The sequence below is a fragment of the Thalassophryne amazonica genome, chromosome 12, assembly GCF_902500255.1.
Source record: "Thalassophryne amazonica chromosome 12, fThaAma1.1, whole genome shotgun sequence".
In the NCBI taxonomy this organism is placed as follows: domain Eukaryota; kingdom Metazoa; phylum Chordata; class Actinopteri; order Batrachoidiformes; family Batrachoididae; genus Thalassophryne; species Thalassophryne amazonica.
In genome coordinates this window covers 45,479,914-45,497,549 of record NC_047114.1, presented here as the reverse complement: position 1 = coordinate 45,497,549, position 17,636 = coordinate 45,479,914, and the positions used below count along the sequence as shown (strand labels likewise).

The following is a 17,636-nucleotide window of genomic DNA, read 5'->3' as shown; positions in this document are numbered from 1 at the left end:
GGATCTGTGCAGTCGTTTTCATATTTGTAAAATTATTGTCCTTCTGAATCACTAAAATCTGTAGGTGTCTCAAACCAGCTTCCTACAGAGTAATTTTACTGTTGCAATATCACCCAGTTTGTGCAACATTGGATAATGGCGGTTATGATGGCATTATATGGTGGTCTTGGGGTGAGGACCCGCCTTCCTTGTTGCTTCTTTCTTTATGATTCTACAACATTGAAATAATGGATATATTGACATAAAGTGCTTGTGCAACTTGCCTTTTGTGACTTTCATAAATAAGCATGGTGATTGTCCTCAGTTTCATTCTGATTTGTTCCTGTCATCACCACAATTTGTGTGAAGGTGATGTAAATTAGAATTTAATATGGTTCCTACGCTGGGTATTTATTAATCATATTTCTAAAGGTTTGATCAGCAACAAGCAAAACTCAAACATGTCAGTAAATTACGCACTTTGTGAAACCTACAGGTAGAATTGTTTGGCAGAAAAAGAGAAGTTAATAGCTGTACATATTAACTGTCCAAAAAATGTAATGAAATATATATTGGTATTATATACTCAACAAAAATATAAACGCAACACTTTTGGTTTTGCTCCCATTTTGTATGAGATTAACTCAACGATCTAAAACTTTTTCCACATACACAATATCACCATTTCCCTCAAATACTGTGCACAAACCAGTCTAAATCTGTGATAGTGAGCATTTCTCCTTTGCTGAGATAATCCATCCCACCTCACAGGTGTGCCATACCAAGATGCTGATTAGACACCATGATTAGTGCACAGGTGTGCCTTAGACTGCCCACAATAAAAGGCCACTCTGAAAGGTGCAGTTTTGTTTTATTGGGGGGGGATACCAGTCAGTATCTGGTGTGACCACCATTTGCCTCATGCAGTGCAACACATCTCCTTCGCATCATCCGTGAAGAGAACACCTCTCCAACGTGCCAAACGGCAGCGAATGTGAGCATTTGCCCACTCAAATCGGTTACGACGACGAACTGGAGTCAGGTCGAGACCCCGATGAGGACGACAAGCATGCAGATGAGCTTCCCTGAGACAGTTTCTGACAGTTTGTGCAGAAATTCTTTGGTTATGCAAACCGATTGTTCCAGCAGCTGTCCCGAGTGGCTGGTCTCAGACGATCTTGGAGGTGAACATGCTGGATGTGGAGGTCCTGGGCTGGTGTGGTTACACGTGGTCTGCGGTTGTGAGGCTGGTTGGATGTACAGCCAAATTCTCTGAAACGCCTTTGGAGACAGCTTATGGTAGAGAAATGAACATTCAATACACGAGCAACAGTTCTGGTTGACATTCCTGCTGTCAGCATGCCAATTGCACGCTCCCTCAAATCTTGCGACATCTGTGGCATTGTGCTGTGTGATAAAACTGCACCTTTCAGAGTGGCCTTTTATTGTGGGCAGTCTAAGGCACACCTGTGCACTAATCATGGTGTCTAATCAGTATCCTGATATGGCACACCTGTGAGGTGGGATGGATTATCTCAGCAAAGGAGAAGTGCTTATTATCACAGATTTAGACTGGTTTGTGAACAATATTTGAGAGAAATGGTGATATTGTATATGTGGAAAAAGTTTTAGATCTTTGAGTTCATCTCATACAAAATGGGAGCAAAACCAAAAGTGTTGCGTTTATATTTTTGTTGAGTGTATATACACACACAAGAGCAAACATCGCAGTTGTACAGTTAGACATAGCCAGTTATAATGTATAACAAAGCTTCCTCTGATTTTCACTGAGTATATGTTTCATTTTTTATACTACGTGTGTATATGTGTAGCAATGATGTTCTTCACTGATGTGTATGTTTTTCTATTGCATATTTGCGTGAAGATTGTGGGCATCATTTAGGCCTGACTTCAGAGGAAATCCAGAAACAAGCCTCTTGCTGCAATGACAAAAAGACTGCGTCGAAGAGAGTCCAGGAGCTCAGCTCTGAGCTGTTCTTTGCAGTGTTTGTGAAGGTGGGTAAAACCTGTTATTACAAGTGAAATCATTGGGAAAAGTGCTTATTTGCTGCTCATGCTTGGTTACAGTAGTTAATATAATACTCAATTCACAGTAGTATGATAACAGTGGAAAGGAGGTGGTTTGACAATAAATTAATATACTGAAAACATCATTTTTGTTAGTCGTACGATGCAGTCACAGGAGCAATTTTGTCAGCTGTAGTAGCTGGTTATAGAAGGCGAAGAGAAATGCAGTGATGTGTCAATTTGAGGGACAATGACTTTTTTTTAAATTTGTTAACAGGAAAGCTTTGGGTGAAATTTCATGTTTCTGTAAAGAATTATCTTTTTTGTAGCATTGCAGCTTAATTTCTTTTTGTAATGTAAAACGTTACTTTGCTTTCTTGATACAAAGCTGCGCCCTAAATACCGCAAATAAAATAATCTCTTGCCGTCTGTCTTTGAACATTATAGAGATTATATCAACATCCAGCTCACGTGTATAGCCACAAGTGGAAAGTTGAACATGTTAATCTTGAGAAACTGCTTACTGTCTGGTTGTGTGGTGTGCAACTCACATAGCCAGAAATGAGTTTTTCTTGCCATCCTGTCATTGAGAAATGTGGAGTATCCTGTTTTCTGAGTACTGCGTACTGTACACTAGTATGTAAAGGCAGCGTGTGTGCGTGTTGTGTAATATCATGGCCAATTAATTTGTATTTGTGTGTGTGATCTGTGTGTGATATATTTGTGTGTGTGATATCACCAGATGAATGTTAGAAAGTGTAGCTCTGTTTCCGTACCAGATTGGTTGAAGCCCAGTTTAACAACCACCACTACTGGTGCTGTTGGCCAGAAGAGTGCTGCTGTTGGGCAAAACAGAAGTGGAGAATGTGTCTTGAGGCGGCGGGAGAGGAGGAAATTTAGAACTGTGGAAGTGAGAGTTTGGACTTTGAATGTTAGTAGTATGACTGGTAAAGGGAAAGAGTTGGCTGATATGATGGAGAGGGGAAAGGTGGATAAACTGTACAAGAGAACAAGTGGAAGGCCACGTGCATCTGAGGCGGGTTTAAATTCTTATATCATGATGTGAATGGGAGAAGAAATGGTTTTGGGGTCATTCTAAAGGAAGAGTATATTAAGGGCCTGTTTTACTGAGATATGAGTATTAAATTCTGTGGGCATTCTAAAAAATTAGCATGTTGAGTAACCCAGTGGTTAAGTGCACTTGTTTCTAGTACGGAAGGTTCCTCATTCACGGCCACCCAAGGTGCAGATCCACATCGGATCTCCTGTGGTGACCTTGAGTGAAACAAAGGAGAAGCCGAATGGGTTGGTTGATGCCTTGTGGGTGATTTACAAAGAATAAGTGCACAAATAGCAGTGAGTTGTAGCATGATTTTGACAGCTGTATGTAAATTAAGATTTTGCATGTCTTAGTGATTATAAGATCAATCAGTCACTTGCAGGTATGTACAAAAATAAGAAAAACACACCTTTTAACTGAACATGTTATTTATTGATCATTTCCCAAATCAAAAATGAATGTGGCTTGAAAATGTTTTGCCTGCTATTCTTGGGGGAGGTGATGGTCTAATGGCTAAGCGTTGGGCTTGAGACCAGAGGATCCTCGGTTCAAATCCCAACCTGACCGGAAAATCACTAAGGGCCCTTGGGCAAGGTCCTTAATCCCCTAGTTGCTCCCGGTGTGTAGTGGGTGCCTTACATGGCAGCAACCTGACATTGGGATGAACGTGAGGCATTGATGTGTAAAGCGCTTTGAGCGTCTGATGCAGATGGAAAAGCGCCATATACATGCAGTCCATTTACCATTCACATCAGGTGCATGGTGTTTGGCACAAACCCAGATTCAGTGCTACTGCCCTTAAGAATAAAGATGATTTTGATTTTATTCATTTAAGTTATCCTGCTGAAAATGGACTCTGTATACATTCCTAGTGTCAGTATTAGGGATGCGCGAATCACTGATATACACACATCGGATGGACTGAGTAATAAACTGGGCGACAGCCAGATGGAAACCATTCGGATGATTCAAACGGCTTTCGGTGACTTTTCAGTCGTGTGACTATCCAAGAAATTGTGGAAGAGGTCGGCATGTCACAACATGTCCTGTGAGACTTCAACACAAAGGCAATTTTGCTCCGCCGTCAGCTTCGTGCCGAAGCCATCGGCGTGATTTTCACCGCCGCTCTTTTCATGGCCAAATCTTCTGTCACAGTGGAATGTGCCGAAAAAGTGCTGATGTCCACCTCTTCCGCAATTTCTCGGATAGTCACACGACGGTCCCGCATCGCCACAGCGTTCACTTTGGAAATGATCCGGTCATTTCAGCGTGTTGATGACCAACCGGAGCGTGGCTCACTCTTCACCGTTGTGCAGGCGTCTTTAAACCGGTTGTACCGCTCCTTAATCTGTGTGATGCCCATAGGATCGTCACCGAAAGCCGTCTGAATGTTCCGAATGGTTTCCACCTGGCTGTCACCCAGTTTCTGGCAAAATTTGATGCAGTCACGCTGCTCCAGTCGTTTTCCTTGGAATGAAAAAACGCAGAGCGCACGACACACACCTCACACAAAGGCTGCTTACCAGAAAATGATGCAATCGACAGGCGTGAAAAAGTTCACGCATGCGCATGAAGGTTCAAGCACACGTGATTCAAATCCATCAGGTTTTTAAAAAAAATAAAAAGGTCCGATACTTTTCTAACAGATCTCGTGTATGTGTGTGTGTGTATGTATATGTGTGTGTGTATATATATATATATATATATATATATATATATATATATATATATATATATATATATATATATAGGAGAGAGCATATCTCACCCATATTGGCCTCTCTTCATTGGCTTCCTGTTAACTCTAGAATAGAATTTAAAATTCTTCTTCTTACTTATAAGGTTTTGAATAATCAGGTCCCATCTTATCTTAGGGACCTCGTAGTACCATATCACCCCAATAGAGCGCTTCGCTCTCAGACTGCAGGCTTACTTGTAGTTCCTAGGGTTTGTAAGAGTAGAATGGGAGGCAGAGCCTTCAGCTTTCAGGCTCCTCTCCTGTGGAACCAGCTCCCATTTCAGATCAGGGAGACAGACACCCTCTCTACTTTTAAGATTAGGCTTAAAAATTTCCTTTTTGCTAAAGCTTATAGTTAGGGCTGGATCAGGTGACCCTGAACCATCCCTTAGTTATGCTGCTATAGACGTAGACTGCTGGGGGGTTCCCACGATGCACTGTTTCTTTCTCTTTTGCTCTGTATGCACCACTCTGCATTTAATCATTAGTGATCGATCTCTGCTCCCCTCCACAGCATGTCTTTTCCTGGTTCTCTCCCTCAGCCCCAACCAGTCCCAGCAGAAGACTGCCCCTCCCTGAGCCTGGTTCTGCTGGAGGTTTCTTCCTGTTAAAAGGGAGTTTTTCCTTCCCACTGTAGCCAAGTGCTTGCTCACAGGGGGTCGTTTTGACCGTTGGGGTTTTACATAATTATTGTATGGCCTTGCCTTACAATATAAGGCGCCTTGGGGCAACTGTTTGTTGTGATTTGGCGCTATATAAAAAAAAAAATTGATTGAATTGATATATGCACATTTGCAAGACGCAATCCGATGACAGACAAACATATACTGTAAAAAGAACTGAAATTGTCTGTCTTTATCTATGCATCTCTTTCATTGTCTATTTATTGTAGGAATGTGGCCCTCTGGATTCTGAGGCCATGGTGATTGGCGTGTTGGATCAGTCGATTGATGTCTTGGTTCTCCGTTATGGAATACAGAAGCGCATTTACTGCAAGGTCAGTTGCAATACTGTCCTTTTATTCAAGCTTCTCTACTGTCCTTTTACTTTTATATGTATGTCTGAGTGTATGTTATGTGCTGTGTTCATTAACAATGTTTGTAGCATGGTATGTCCTTAAAATTTGAATTCCATTACCTGCTGTGATCTTCAAAATCATTTGTTTTCATCTTCAGTCTGTTTCGGGCTTGGCGTCTTTCCATCATCGTAAGGTGGGGAAGAAAATGGAGATGAGTCTAGTTTGGGCACCAGATGACCCAGAAATGCCTCCCACAGAGCAGGTGGGCAATACTAAAAATGTCCCTGTAGCAAGTACAACCCCTGGCAAAAATTATGGAATCACCGGCCTCGGAGGATGTTCATTCAGTTGTTTAATTTTGTAGAAAAAAAGCAGATCACAGACATGACACAAATCTAAAGTCATTTCAAATGGCAACTTTCTGGCTTTAAGAAACACTATAAGAAATCAAGAAAAAAAATTGTGGCAGTCAGTAACGGTTACTTTTTTAGACCAAGCAGAGGGAAAAAAATATGGACTCACTCAATTCTGAGGAATAAATTATGGAATCACCCTATAACTTTTCATCCCCAAAACTAACACCTGCATCAAATCAGATCTGCTCGTTAGTCTGCATCTAAAAAGGAGTGTTCATACCTTGGAGAGCTGTTACACCAAGTGGACTGACATGAATCATGGCTCCAACACAAGAGATGTCAATTGAAACAAAGGAATGGATTATCAAACTCTTAAAAGAGGGTAAATCATCACGCAATGTTGCAAAAGATGTTTGTTGTTCACATTCAGCTGTGTCTGAACTCTGGACCAAATACAAACAACATGGGAAGGTTGTTAAAGGCAAACATACTGGTAGACCAAGAAAGACATCAAAGCGTCAAGACAGAAAACGTAAAGCAATATGTCTCAAAAATCGAAAATGCACAACCAAACAAATGAGGAACGAATGGGAGGAAACTGGAGTCAACGTCTGTGACCGAACTGTAAGAAACCGCCTAAAGGAAATGGGATTTACATACAGAAAAGCTAAACGAAAGTCATCATTAACACCTAAACAGGAAAAAACAAGGTTACAATGGGCTAAGGAAAAGCAATCGTGGACTGTGGATGACTGGATGAAAATCATATTCAGTGATGAATCTCGAATCTCCATTGGGCAAGGTGATGATGCTGGAACTTTTGTTTGGTGCCGTTCCAATGAGATTTATAAAGATGACTGCCTGAAGAGAACATGTAAATTTCCACAGTCATTGATATGGGGCTGCATGTCAGGTAAAGGCACTGGGGAGATGGCTGTCATTACATCATCAATAAATGCACAAGTTTACGTTGATATTTTGGACGTTTTCTTATCCCATCAATTGAAAGGATGTTTGGGCATGATGAAATCATTTTTCAAGATGATAATGCATCTTGCCATAGAGCAAAAACTGTGAAAACATTCCTTGCAAAAAGACACATAGGGTCAATGTCATGGCCTGCAAATAGTCCGGATCTTAATCCAATTGAAAATCTTTGTTGGAAGTTGAAGAAAATAGTCCATAACAAGGCTCCAACCTGCAAAGCTGATCTGGCAACAGCAATCAGAGAAAGTTGGAGCCAGATTGATGAAGAGTACTGTTTGTCACTCATTAAGTCCATGCCTCAGAGACTGCAAGCTGTTATAAAAGCCAGAGGTGGTGCAACAAAATACTAGTGATGTGTTGGAGCGTTGTTTTGTTTTTCATGATTCCATAATTTTTTCCTCAGAATTGAGTGACTTTAGTTTTGTGTCATGTCTGTGATCTGCTTTTTTTCTACAAAATTAAACGACTAAATGAACATCCTCCGAGGCCGGTGTTTCCATAATTTTTGCCAGGGGTTGTAAAAATGATGACAGTAATGTTGTTCATTTCTTTTTCACAATTTAATCTATTTTTTTTCAAAATCATTGTTTAAATTACCAGCAAAGTCACGCCAGTAGGTGTGACCTAGGTGACATCAGCAACCGTATTTAAGTGCATGTTACCCAGCATTCTTTTGGAATCTATCGCCTCAACTCCGAGTGACAACCAACTCTGGCGGTCATCCGGAATTCATAGAACTGGAGTTACATACATAACTCTCGTTCTATGAACGGCAAAGAGCATAAACCCTCAAGAACCAATGGAAGATCCCAGGATGGCGCATGTGCAATCCTCGGAGGCCGAAGGCGAAGCGCACCTCTTAAAAGTCAGCATATCAGGAGGTGCGATCCTATTGATCAACCATCTACCATAATGTGGTGAGCAGAGACAGCAGCAACATAATCGTTAATTGTGGAGACAGAAAGACTGCTTTCAAACAACAATTGAAGATAGTTAAGCAGTACAGGCACAGGACAACGCTCAGGGTCCATGCCTTGTGTACTGCACCAACAGGTAAAAAGCTTCCATCTATTGCTGTACAATGCCCTAGTGGAGGGCGCACAGGCATTCAGTATAGTCTGCACTACAGCTTGATCACAAGAGCTCAACATGCAGTCTGTCCCTTCAGGGGCCACACATACAGTTGAAGACGCTCTGGGTGAGGATGCCAAATGTTCCCGTTCAACTGCGACATAGGGGCCCTCCTCTGTGGGAGAGGCCACAGCTCTCCGCTGAGGAACGTCAGAATCATGGGGAACCATGTCTTCCCCAGCCAGTACGAGGCTACTAGCAACACTGTGTGATCGGTCATGCATATTCTGAGTAGTGTCAGCGTGATCAGTGAAAGAGGAGGAAGCGCATATAATAGACAGGCTGGCCAAGGGTGAGCCAGTGCATCCTGGCACAGTGGGCTGTGTGGCTCTGAGAGAGAGAACCACAGGCCACAGTGTGTTGTGGCATTTGAGGCAAACGGATTAACTTCTGCCTTGCCAAACCTGTCCCAAATCAGCTGAACCACATCCGGGTTGAGGCGCCACTCGCCCGGTGGTGGTTTCTGACGTGAGAAAATCCGCAGCGTAGTTCTGCATGCCCTGCAGATGCACAGCCCTGAGACTCGGCATGTGAGGCAAAGCCAGACTGGAGAAGTTCCTGAGCTTCCCTCTGGGAATGAACAGACCTGGTACCTCCTTGATGGTTTATATGGTACGCTGTCGATGTGTTGTCTGACTGAACAAGCACATGTTCCCCTCTAGGGCAAGAGAGAAGTGGCTCAGAGCTAGATCCACAGTTCTGTGTTGATGCAGCGTGGGGTTGAGGCCCAGGCTGTTGAGCCAAATTTTTAAGTGGCGCAAGGATGCAAGCCTGCAAGGGAGAGAGTGTTGCTGCCACGCACCTGGTGAACGTACAGGGATCAAGTGAGAGCCCAAAGGGGAGGACTCTAAACTGGTACACCTGTCCCTCGAAGGCAAACTGGAGGAATTGCCTGTAGTGAACTGAAACTGGGATGTGAAAATAGGCATCCTTCAGGTCCACACTAGTAACCCAGTCCCCCAGCAAAATTTTCTGGAGAACTTCTGTTGCGCTGAGCTTGTGAGAACGCAGCACTTCCACATACTGATTCAACTTCCTGAGGTCGAGGATGGGGCAAAAGCCACAATCTTTTTTTGGAACTACAAAGTAGGTTGAATAGAACCTCCTTAGGTGTTCTGAACTATGGAGCCACTCTGTGGCTCTTTAGGTTGGCGCCTGGGAGTGCGCTGTAATTTGGCAAATTGCTGCTGAGACCTGTTAGCCTGAACAGCACACTTCAGGGTCTGCTGGGCTGCAGGGCCAAAAACCTGACCTGGGATAACAAGCAGAGTGTGTAGTGATTCCCTGCAAGTCTCAGACAGAGGGGACTGAGCCAGCCACATCTGGCGACGGGCTATGGTCAGAGTGGACATCAGTCTGCCAAGCTCCCGTGACATGTAGGCGAAAGCCCGGAGCGAAGCATCACTCAGGCTCTGTGTGTCGGTGTCAGCTCCATTATCCTAGAGAGACCGGGAGAGTGCAAGGGCAGGGTGAGACAGAGACTTCCCCAGACGACCAATTCGAGCTGCAGTGTCATAGCTCTTGGTAAGGAGGTCATCAGTGACCCTACATTGAGGTCACGGGCAATGGGCCTCTGGCCGGGCAGCATCAGCAGGTGCTACAGTTAGGCTACTAACAACACTATCCACTGGAGGCATGTGGTCTAAGCCATACTGCTGTGCTTCAGACATTGTGTATAGCGCCCTACAATCCTGTGGCATATGGTTGAAGGATTTTGGGTCAGGCCAGCACCTTTGCAGCTCTTCAATATATGGCAAGGAGGGTGGGACACTGAAAGCTGGCTTCCGAGTGTCTCTAAAAAAGGCACAAGAAGCGGCAGTCTCCATGGGAGGAGCATCCACACCAAGCTGTGACAAGGCCAACAGAATGGTCCGTGTAACAACGAACAGGCCAGACTCAGATACCTGAGGAGCATCACTGTCTAAAGTGGGGGAATTTGTGGTTGAAGGACAGGGGAATGCTCCCCCTGACCTTGATCTACAATCCAACCTGGTGGGTCCTCGCAAAATAAAGATTCTAATGCCACAGTTGACATCACATCATCATCACGATGGCTGGCAGTTTGGGTGGGGGGGGGGGTCAGCCCCTCCTCACTATAGTCACAGGAAGGTGTCAACTGCTCTGTGAGAGGAGCTGCAGAGAAACAAGCAATGACTTTATCTGAGCAAACTTAGAGGCCGGGTTGTCGACCTTATCAGACAAGTTAAAGTCACAGGCACCCTTCTTTGCCATAACAATAAGGGGCTCAGCATGTGGTCGCTTACGTGAGTATGGTGCCAGTGTCGCAGAGGACATATCCGCTTCAAACCTGGGCAGTCTAGCCAATCTGTCAGTCAATGGCATAGAAACACAGTTGACGCAAGCATCGTCTGTGAGTGCTTGTTTCAAGTGTCCATGTCGGAGACAGGATGGGCATAAAATATGGCCATCTTCTGGGCTCAGAGGCGCCAGTCAGCTACTGCACGTATGCACCAATGCAGTAGACATTTGCGCGTGTGAGTGTAGCAGTGAGAGACACAAAATCTGGGGTGCAGCGAGCGAGAGCACTCACAGTGTCCTAGGCTCACACCCAGGTGTTAGTTGTAAAAGCAATAGTGAGAGGTGGCACTCACAGCCCACAAACTGACACTAGGCGTTACAAAAGTAAGCCACCAAATGGCAAAGTAGCCCTGAGCTACTGTGGAAAGCTACACGCAGAGCAGCGGGCACACACAGCCTGTGAAAAACAACTGCTGTAGGAAAAGATCGAAAAACACTCGCAACCAGCAGGGAAGTCAGAGAATACTCCACAACTGCATGTAGAACAACAGTGCAACAGGAGCACAGCCACTCACAGCACAGCGTCCAAACTCGGCACGTGGAGCAACAGCCGTAGAGCAGGAGCAAAAAACACTCAGCTACAGCACAATGTCAACAACTGGAGCAACAGCCGTAGAGCAGGAGCGAAAACCACTCAACTACAGCACAATGTCCACAAGATGTCAACAACTGAAGCAACAGCTATAGAGCAGGAGTGAAAAACACTCACAATTAGTGTAATTTCAAAGATGTCAGCGAGCTGCATGTTCGAAGCAAGTGACCAGGGAATGGAAAAACACTTGCAGCACAGCGCCAAACTAAGCATGTGGAACACAGCTACAGAGAAGCGAAATCAATCGCAACAGTGTCAACTTGCAAGCGCCGCAATGTAAATTTCAAATGCAGCAGCGATGGCAGTGTTCAAGCGCTGCAGCCTCAATTTTTAAGCGCAACAGCGTCAGTTCACAAAAGCGCCAGCGAGCTGCACGTTTGGAGCAGAATGACCAGGAGTGGGAAAAAAACACAATAGTGTCCAAACTCGTAGCAGTGTAATATCACAGCAGCAAGCGAAACGGGCATGTAGGCACGTACAGCGCGACATGCCCTGGCATGTCCCATACACATTAGCATTGCACATAGTTGCGGTAACAAATTAATGCGCACTCATAGGAAAAAGAGAGCGACACATCTCGCACGCAGTAGTATTGCACACACATTAGCAGTAACAAATTAACGCGCACTGATAACGAGAGTGACACATCCAGCACACAGTAGCGGTAACAAATTAACGTGCACTCGTAGGAAACGAGATTGACAGTGCCGCACACAGTTGCGGAAAAACAAGTGAAGCCACAGCCGCTCACTTGTAGAAAAATACAGTTACTCACCGAGAGCTGGGGCCAAATCAGCCGAACACCTGCACCAAGCGGGGTTACTCACCCACACCGGTAAGCAGAAAAGAGTAAAGAACTCGTAGTCTTGCAGCCTCTTGATGGCACGTATGCGCAGCTCCAACCACGGAAGATTGTGAGGGTCTGATCAACAAGCGATCCGAAAAAAGGTTCGACCTTCTGCTTCTCATGCGAGAGAAGGAAAAAGAACTGAATGCTGGGTAACGTGTGCTTATACGGTTGCTGACATCACCCAGGTCACACCTACTGGCATGACTTTGTTGGTATAAGACTCGACCTCTGCACATGCGCATGGAATAATCCAGGTGCTAAAGCACCGCCCTCTGGCGGTCAGAAGGAATGAAATAGAACAGGTATTTGACATCAAGGGTGGTAACAAATTATGCAGGACTGACCCGGACCACTCGGTGGAAATGGGGCTGTCAGCATATGCTCGCTAAATCGTCAAGGTGTGACAGCTGCATTAACTTATTTGATGTATCCAGCATATTCTGCACATTTTTCATACGTTGACATACGCTGGCTAAATCGTCAAGGTGTGAGAGGGCCCTTAGATCTTAGACCTCAACAGTTTTTAGATTAACCAATTTTCAATTTATTTAATTTTATATAGCGCCAAATCACAACAAAGCTGGCTCAGTGTGCTTCACACAAGCAAGGTCTAACCTACTAACTCTTTTATCATATACACAGTATTATTATTATCAGTATTATTATATTGTCATTTGATTTTTAAATGGACCACAATGGAAATAAGTGGTTTCACTTTCTTGTGCATCTATGTATTTTTAATGTATTTATTTATTTATTTATTTGTACTTGCATTGAACTTACTAAATAAAATCAGGCATGCACATATTTAAAATATAGATTTTACGCCCCCTGCTGGAGTCCAGAATGTAATTATGAATGTCCATTATTCAGTGTTGTTACCTGATAGCCGTAGTTTCTCCAAAAGTATTAGTTCTAGCAATCTTCAGTTTTGGAGGTGTTCATTCTTGACCCAAAATACATAAGCATACCAAACAGCAAATGCCAACTCTCCCCAGTTTGTCTGTGATCAAAGTTATACACATGAACGCAGGCAAAGCTTTTAGTCTATTCCGTATTCTGCCACAAGCAGGTGCTTCTATTTTTACACACCCACAAACAGAGACGGTGGTGGAAGACATCAAATGCACTACAGTTCTCACTCATAGCAATGGTAACATGATAGTTAACTGACTAAACAAATTGAACTACAAAACACAATAAAACAATAACACCGACAACAGTGTTAAACTAACATGAACCACAGTAACAACATTTAAAAACCCCAAACTCCCCTGGTGCATTGCTGCACAATGTCCATTGTTCACTGTTGTTAGCTAATATTGCTAGTTTCTCCAAAATATTTGGCCTATCAACTTTCTGTTTTCGCAGCATTCATCCTTGACCCGAAATACATAAGTATATCAAAGGGCAAATGTCAGCTCTCCCCAGTTTCTCTGTGATCGAAGCCATACACATTTACGCACGCACACAGAGGCCATGCACAGTTCTCAGTTTTTGAGAACTATCTACTCCACACAGATTTACCAGAGATTGTTATACCGTTTATACAACCCCTTGCAAAAATTATGGAATCACCGGCCTCGGAGGATGTTCATTCAGTTGTTTAATTTTGTAGAAAAAAAGCAGATCACAGACATGACACAAAACTAAAGCCATTTCAAATGGCAACTTTCTGGCTTTAAGAAACACTATAAGAAATCAGGAAAAAACATTGTGGCAGTCAGTAACGGTTACTTTTTTAAACCAAGCCGAGGGAAAAAAATATGGACTCACTCAATTCTGAGGATTATGTAATCACCCTGTAAATTTTCATCCCCAAAACTAACACCTGCATCAAATCAGATCTGCTCGTTAGTCTGCATGTAAAAAGGAGTGATCACACCTTGGAGAGCTGTTGCACCAAATGGACTGACATGAATCATGGCTCCAACAGGAGAGATATCAGTTGAAACAAAGGAGAGGATTATCAGACTGTTAAAAGAGGGTAAATCATCACGCAGTGTTGCAAAAGATGTTGGTTGTTCACAGTCAGCTGTCTCTAAACTCTGGACCAAATACAAACAACATGGGAAGGTTGTTAAAGGCAAACATACTGGTAGACCAAGGAAGACATCAAAGCGTCAAGACAGAAAACTTAAAGCAATATGTCTCAAAAATCGAAAATGCACAACAAAACAAATGAGGAATGAATGGGAGGAAACTGGAGTCAACGTCTGTGACCGAACTGTAAGAAACCGCCTAAAGGAAATGGGATTTACATACAGAAAAGCTAAACAAAAGCCATCATTAACACCTAAACAGGAAAAAACAAGGTTACAATGGGCTAAGGAAAAGCAATCGTGGACTGTGGATGACTGGATGAAAGTCATATTCAGTGATGAATTTCGAATCTGTATTGGGCAAGGTGATGATGCTGGAACTTTTGTTTGGTGCCGTTCCAATGAGATTTATAAAGATGACTGCCTGAAGAGAACATGTAAATTTCCACAGTCATTGATGATATGGGGCTGCATGTCAGGTAAAGGCACTGGGGAGATGGCTGTCATTACATCATCAATAAATGCACAAGTTTACATTGATATTTTGGACACTTTTCTTATCCCATCATTTGAAAGGATGTTTGGGGATGATGAAATCATTTTTCAAGATGATAATGCATCTTGCCATAGAGCAAAAACTGTGAAAACATTCCTTGCAAAAAGACACATAGAGTCAATGTCATGGCCTGCAAATAGTCCGGATCTTAATCCAATTGAAAATCGTTGGTGGAAGTTGAAGAAAATGGTCCATACAAGGCTCCAACCTGCAAAGCTGATCTGGCAACAGCAGTTAGAGAAAGTTGGAGCCAGATTGATGAAGAGTACTGTTTGTCACTCATTAAGTCCATGCCTCAGACTGCAAGCTGTTATAAAAGCCAGAGGTGGTGCAACAAAATACTAGTGATGTGTTGGAGCGTTCTTTTGTTTTTCATGATTCCATAATTTTTTCCTCAGAATTGAGTGATTCCATATTTTTTCCCTCTGCTTAGTCTGAAAAAGTAACCGTTACTGTCACAATGTTTCTTCCTGATTTCTTATACTGATTCTTAAAGCCAGAAAGTTGCCATTTGAAATGACTTTAGTTTTGTGTCATGTCTGTGATCTGGTTTTTTTTTCTACAAAATTAAACAACTGAATGAACATCCTCCAAGGCCGGTGATTCCATAATTTTTGCCAGGGGTTGTATTTCTTCATAGTAAGTCCCTTCCGCTGCTCCCGTTTTCACTTGTGGTCACCACAGCAGATTCAAGATAAATAATGTGATATACTTTTTAATACGATTGGAGCATTTTTAAATTTGACCCCTTTGTAATTTTTCATTGACCCTAATGAAAATTCAGGTGGCCCATCTGCTTTTGTCACGTCTAAGGAATATTTGTGCCATGTTTGGTGCTTGTATCACCATTTGAATGATACTGCAGCAGATAGCTGAAACAATCAGCGTAGGAAGTCATTGAAAGCCTTGATCAGTCACTCGGTTTTTGAGAACTATCGATTCCACACAGATCTACCAGTTACTGCAGGTCCCGATTCAAAGTCAGGTATTTAATCAAGGAAATACATAAGCCTAATCAGTGCTGGGGATTCCCCTCTGTGCCTCCTGAGTGTAACTAATCCGTTACATACACATAACATTTTTTTTTTTTTTTGTCCATTTTATACATATAACAGATTTAGATTATAACGGACAAAATTCGCTTGTCCACCCGTTATATGTGAGTTTTGCTGTTTTTTTTTTTTAACCCCCCACTTTCCTTCTCAAAATGCTGTCGATGGGAAATCTGTCCACCTAATCAATCAATCAATCAATTTTATTTATATAGCGCCAAATCACAACAAACAGTCGCCCCAAGGTGCTTTATATTGTAAGGCAAGGCCATACAATAATTACGTAAAAACCCCAACGGTCAAAACGACCCCCTGTGAGCAAGCACTTGGCGACAGTGGGAAGGAAAAACTCCCTTTTAACAGGAAGAAACCTCCAGCAGAACCAGGCTCAGGGAGGGGCAGTCTTCTGCTGGGACTGGTTGGGGCTGAGGGAGAGAACCAGGAAAAAGACATGCTGTGGAGGGGAGCAGAGATCAATCACTAATGATTAAATGCAGAGTGGTGCATACAGAGCAAAAAGAGAAAGAAACACTCAGTGCATCATGGGAACCCCCCAGCAGTCTAAGTCTATAGCAGCATAACTAAGGGATGGTTCAGGGTCACCTGATCCAGCCCTAACTATAAGCTTTAGCAAAAAGGAAAGTTTTAAGCCTAATCTTAAAAGTAGAGAGGGTGTCTGTCTTATAATAAATAATAATAAACATTACTAATAAACATTACTACTCGTGCTACTACATCCTCGTAAAACACACATTAACCATTTTGATGTATTCATGATTTCATCAAAGTCCACGTTCCTCACATTAGGCTAAATTCCAATGTTTATGACTTAATATCTCAGAGCATATGGCACCAAAAATAAAACTAGAAACATCAGTATTTTCATAATTCTTTATTTATTTAGAATAGTCAGCTCATTTGACATTTCCTTTACTCGTGATATGCACTTTAAGTGCTCAGATCTTTTGATTCCACAGAGATCACAGTGTCAGCATGTTTGTGACTGAGGGGTTAAGACGTGTACCACATTCCACCGATTGCGGTTTGCAGCTTTCACACCTTTGCTGCATGTCTCTCCCTGTCTTTGTTTCCCAGTTTCCTGTCTCTTTTTCATTGGCTCTGTACTGAAGAACGAAAAATGACCAAAATACGCAAACTGCTGGAGGTGTTCACAGGGGGAAGGTACACTCATCCACATGTTGTGGGATTGTCCACACATTCAGTGCTCTTGGTTGGAGATCCATTGACATATTTAACAAATTGGCTTTTTGTGATCGGGGATCCATTACCTTTGCAAGAATCCCCTTTTAATGATAAGGAATGGACTCAGACTGTCTTGTTGTTAGGACGAAAACTTATAATATCCTACTGGAAATCTCCAACAGCCCCTCCGGTGGCTCAGTGGCTCAGGGAGCTGGGCAAACTAGCTGCATTGGAACGGCTTTCATATAAACTACTGGACAGAATGGACTGCTTCTATCTCAAATGGAGTGCTTATGTCACCTTTATAGGAACCTCGGGTTGAATGTCTATGATGCTAGGGTTGTTGGACTAAATGCAATTATCGTGGGAGTGTTCTCTTCAACCCTTTACCTCTCGAGGTGAGGGATTTGAGCCGCCTCCTTGGTTCATTTAATTTAAATTTGCTTAAGAATTAATCCAAGTTTTAGTTACATATAAGTATAAATGATTAAACTCTGAAAACAGAATTTACTGCCAATTTTGAGAATAAATAATCAGTCAGTATATAATCACATTCAAACTTGAAGTAAAAATCCCCAAAAAAATTTTAAAAGAACCTTTTAGGCCAAAGCTTAAAGCAAGGACTTGACACGACTTTTGATGCATCACTCTCACCTCTAATTGCAATCCTCTCATCCTCACTGGTTATTTCTTTCTTTCTTTTTTTTTTTTTTATTTGTTTGTTA

General features: G+C 42.7%; 1 protein-coding gene across 3 annotated transcripts in view; it reads left to right on the top strand.

The window, feature by feature from the left end:
* Positions 1-17,636, top strand: part of dis3l2 (DIS3 like 3'-5' exoribonuclease 2) — a 59,116-nt gene that overhangs the window by 40,533 nt on the left and 947 nt on the right. For all 3 annotated transcript variants that reach the window (XM_034182845.1, XM_034182844.1, XM_034182846.1), the window contains exons 18-20: positions 1,865-1,995; positions 5,698-5,802; positions 5,981-6,085. In XM_034182845.1, coding sequence (XP_034038736.1) covers positions 1,865-1,995; positions 5,698-5,802; positions 5,981-6,085 — 341 coding nt within the window. The remainder of the gene's footprint in view (positions 1-1,864; positions 1,996-5,697; positions 5,803-5,980; positions 6,086-17,636) is intronic.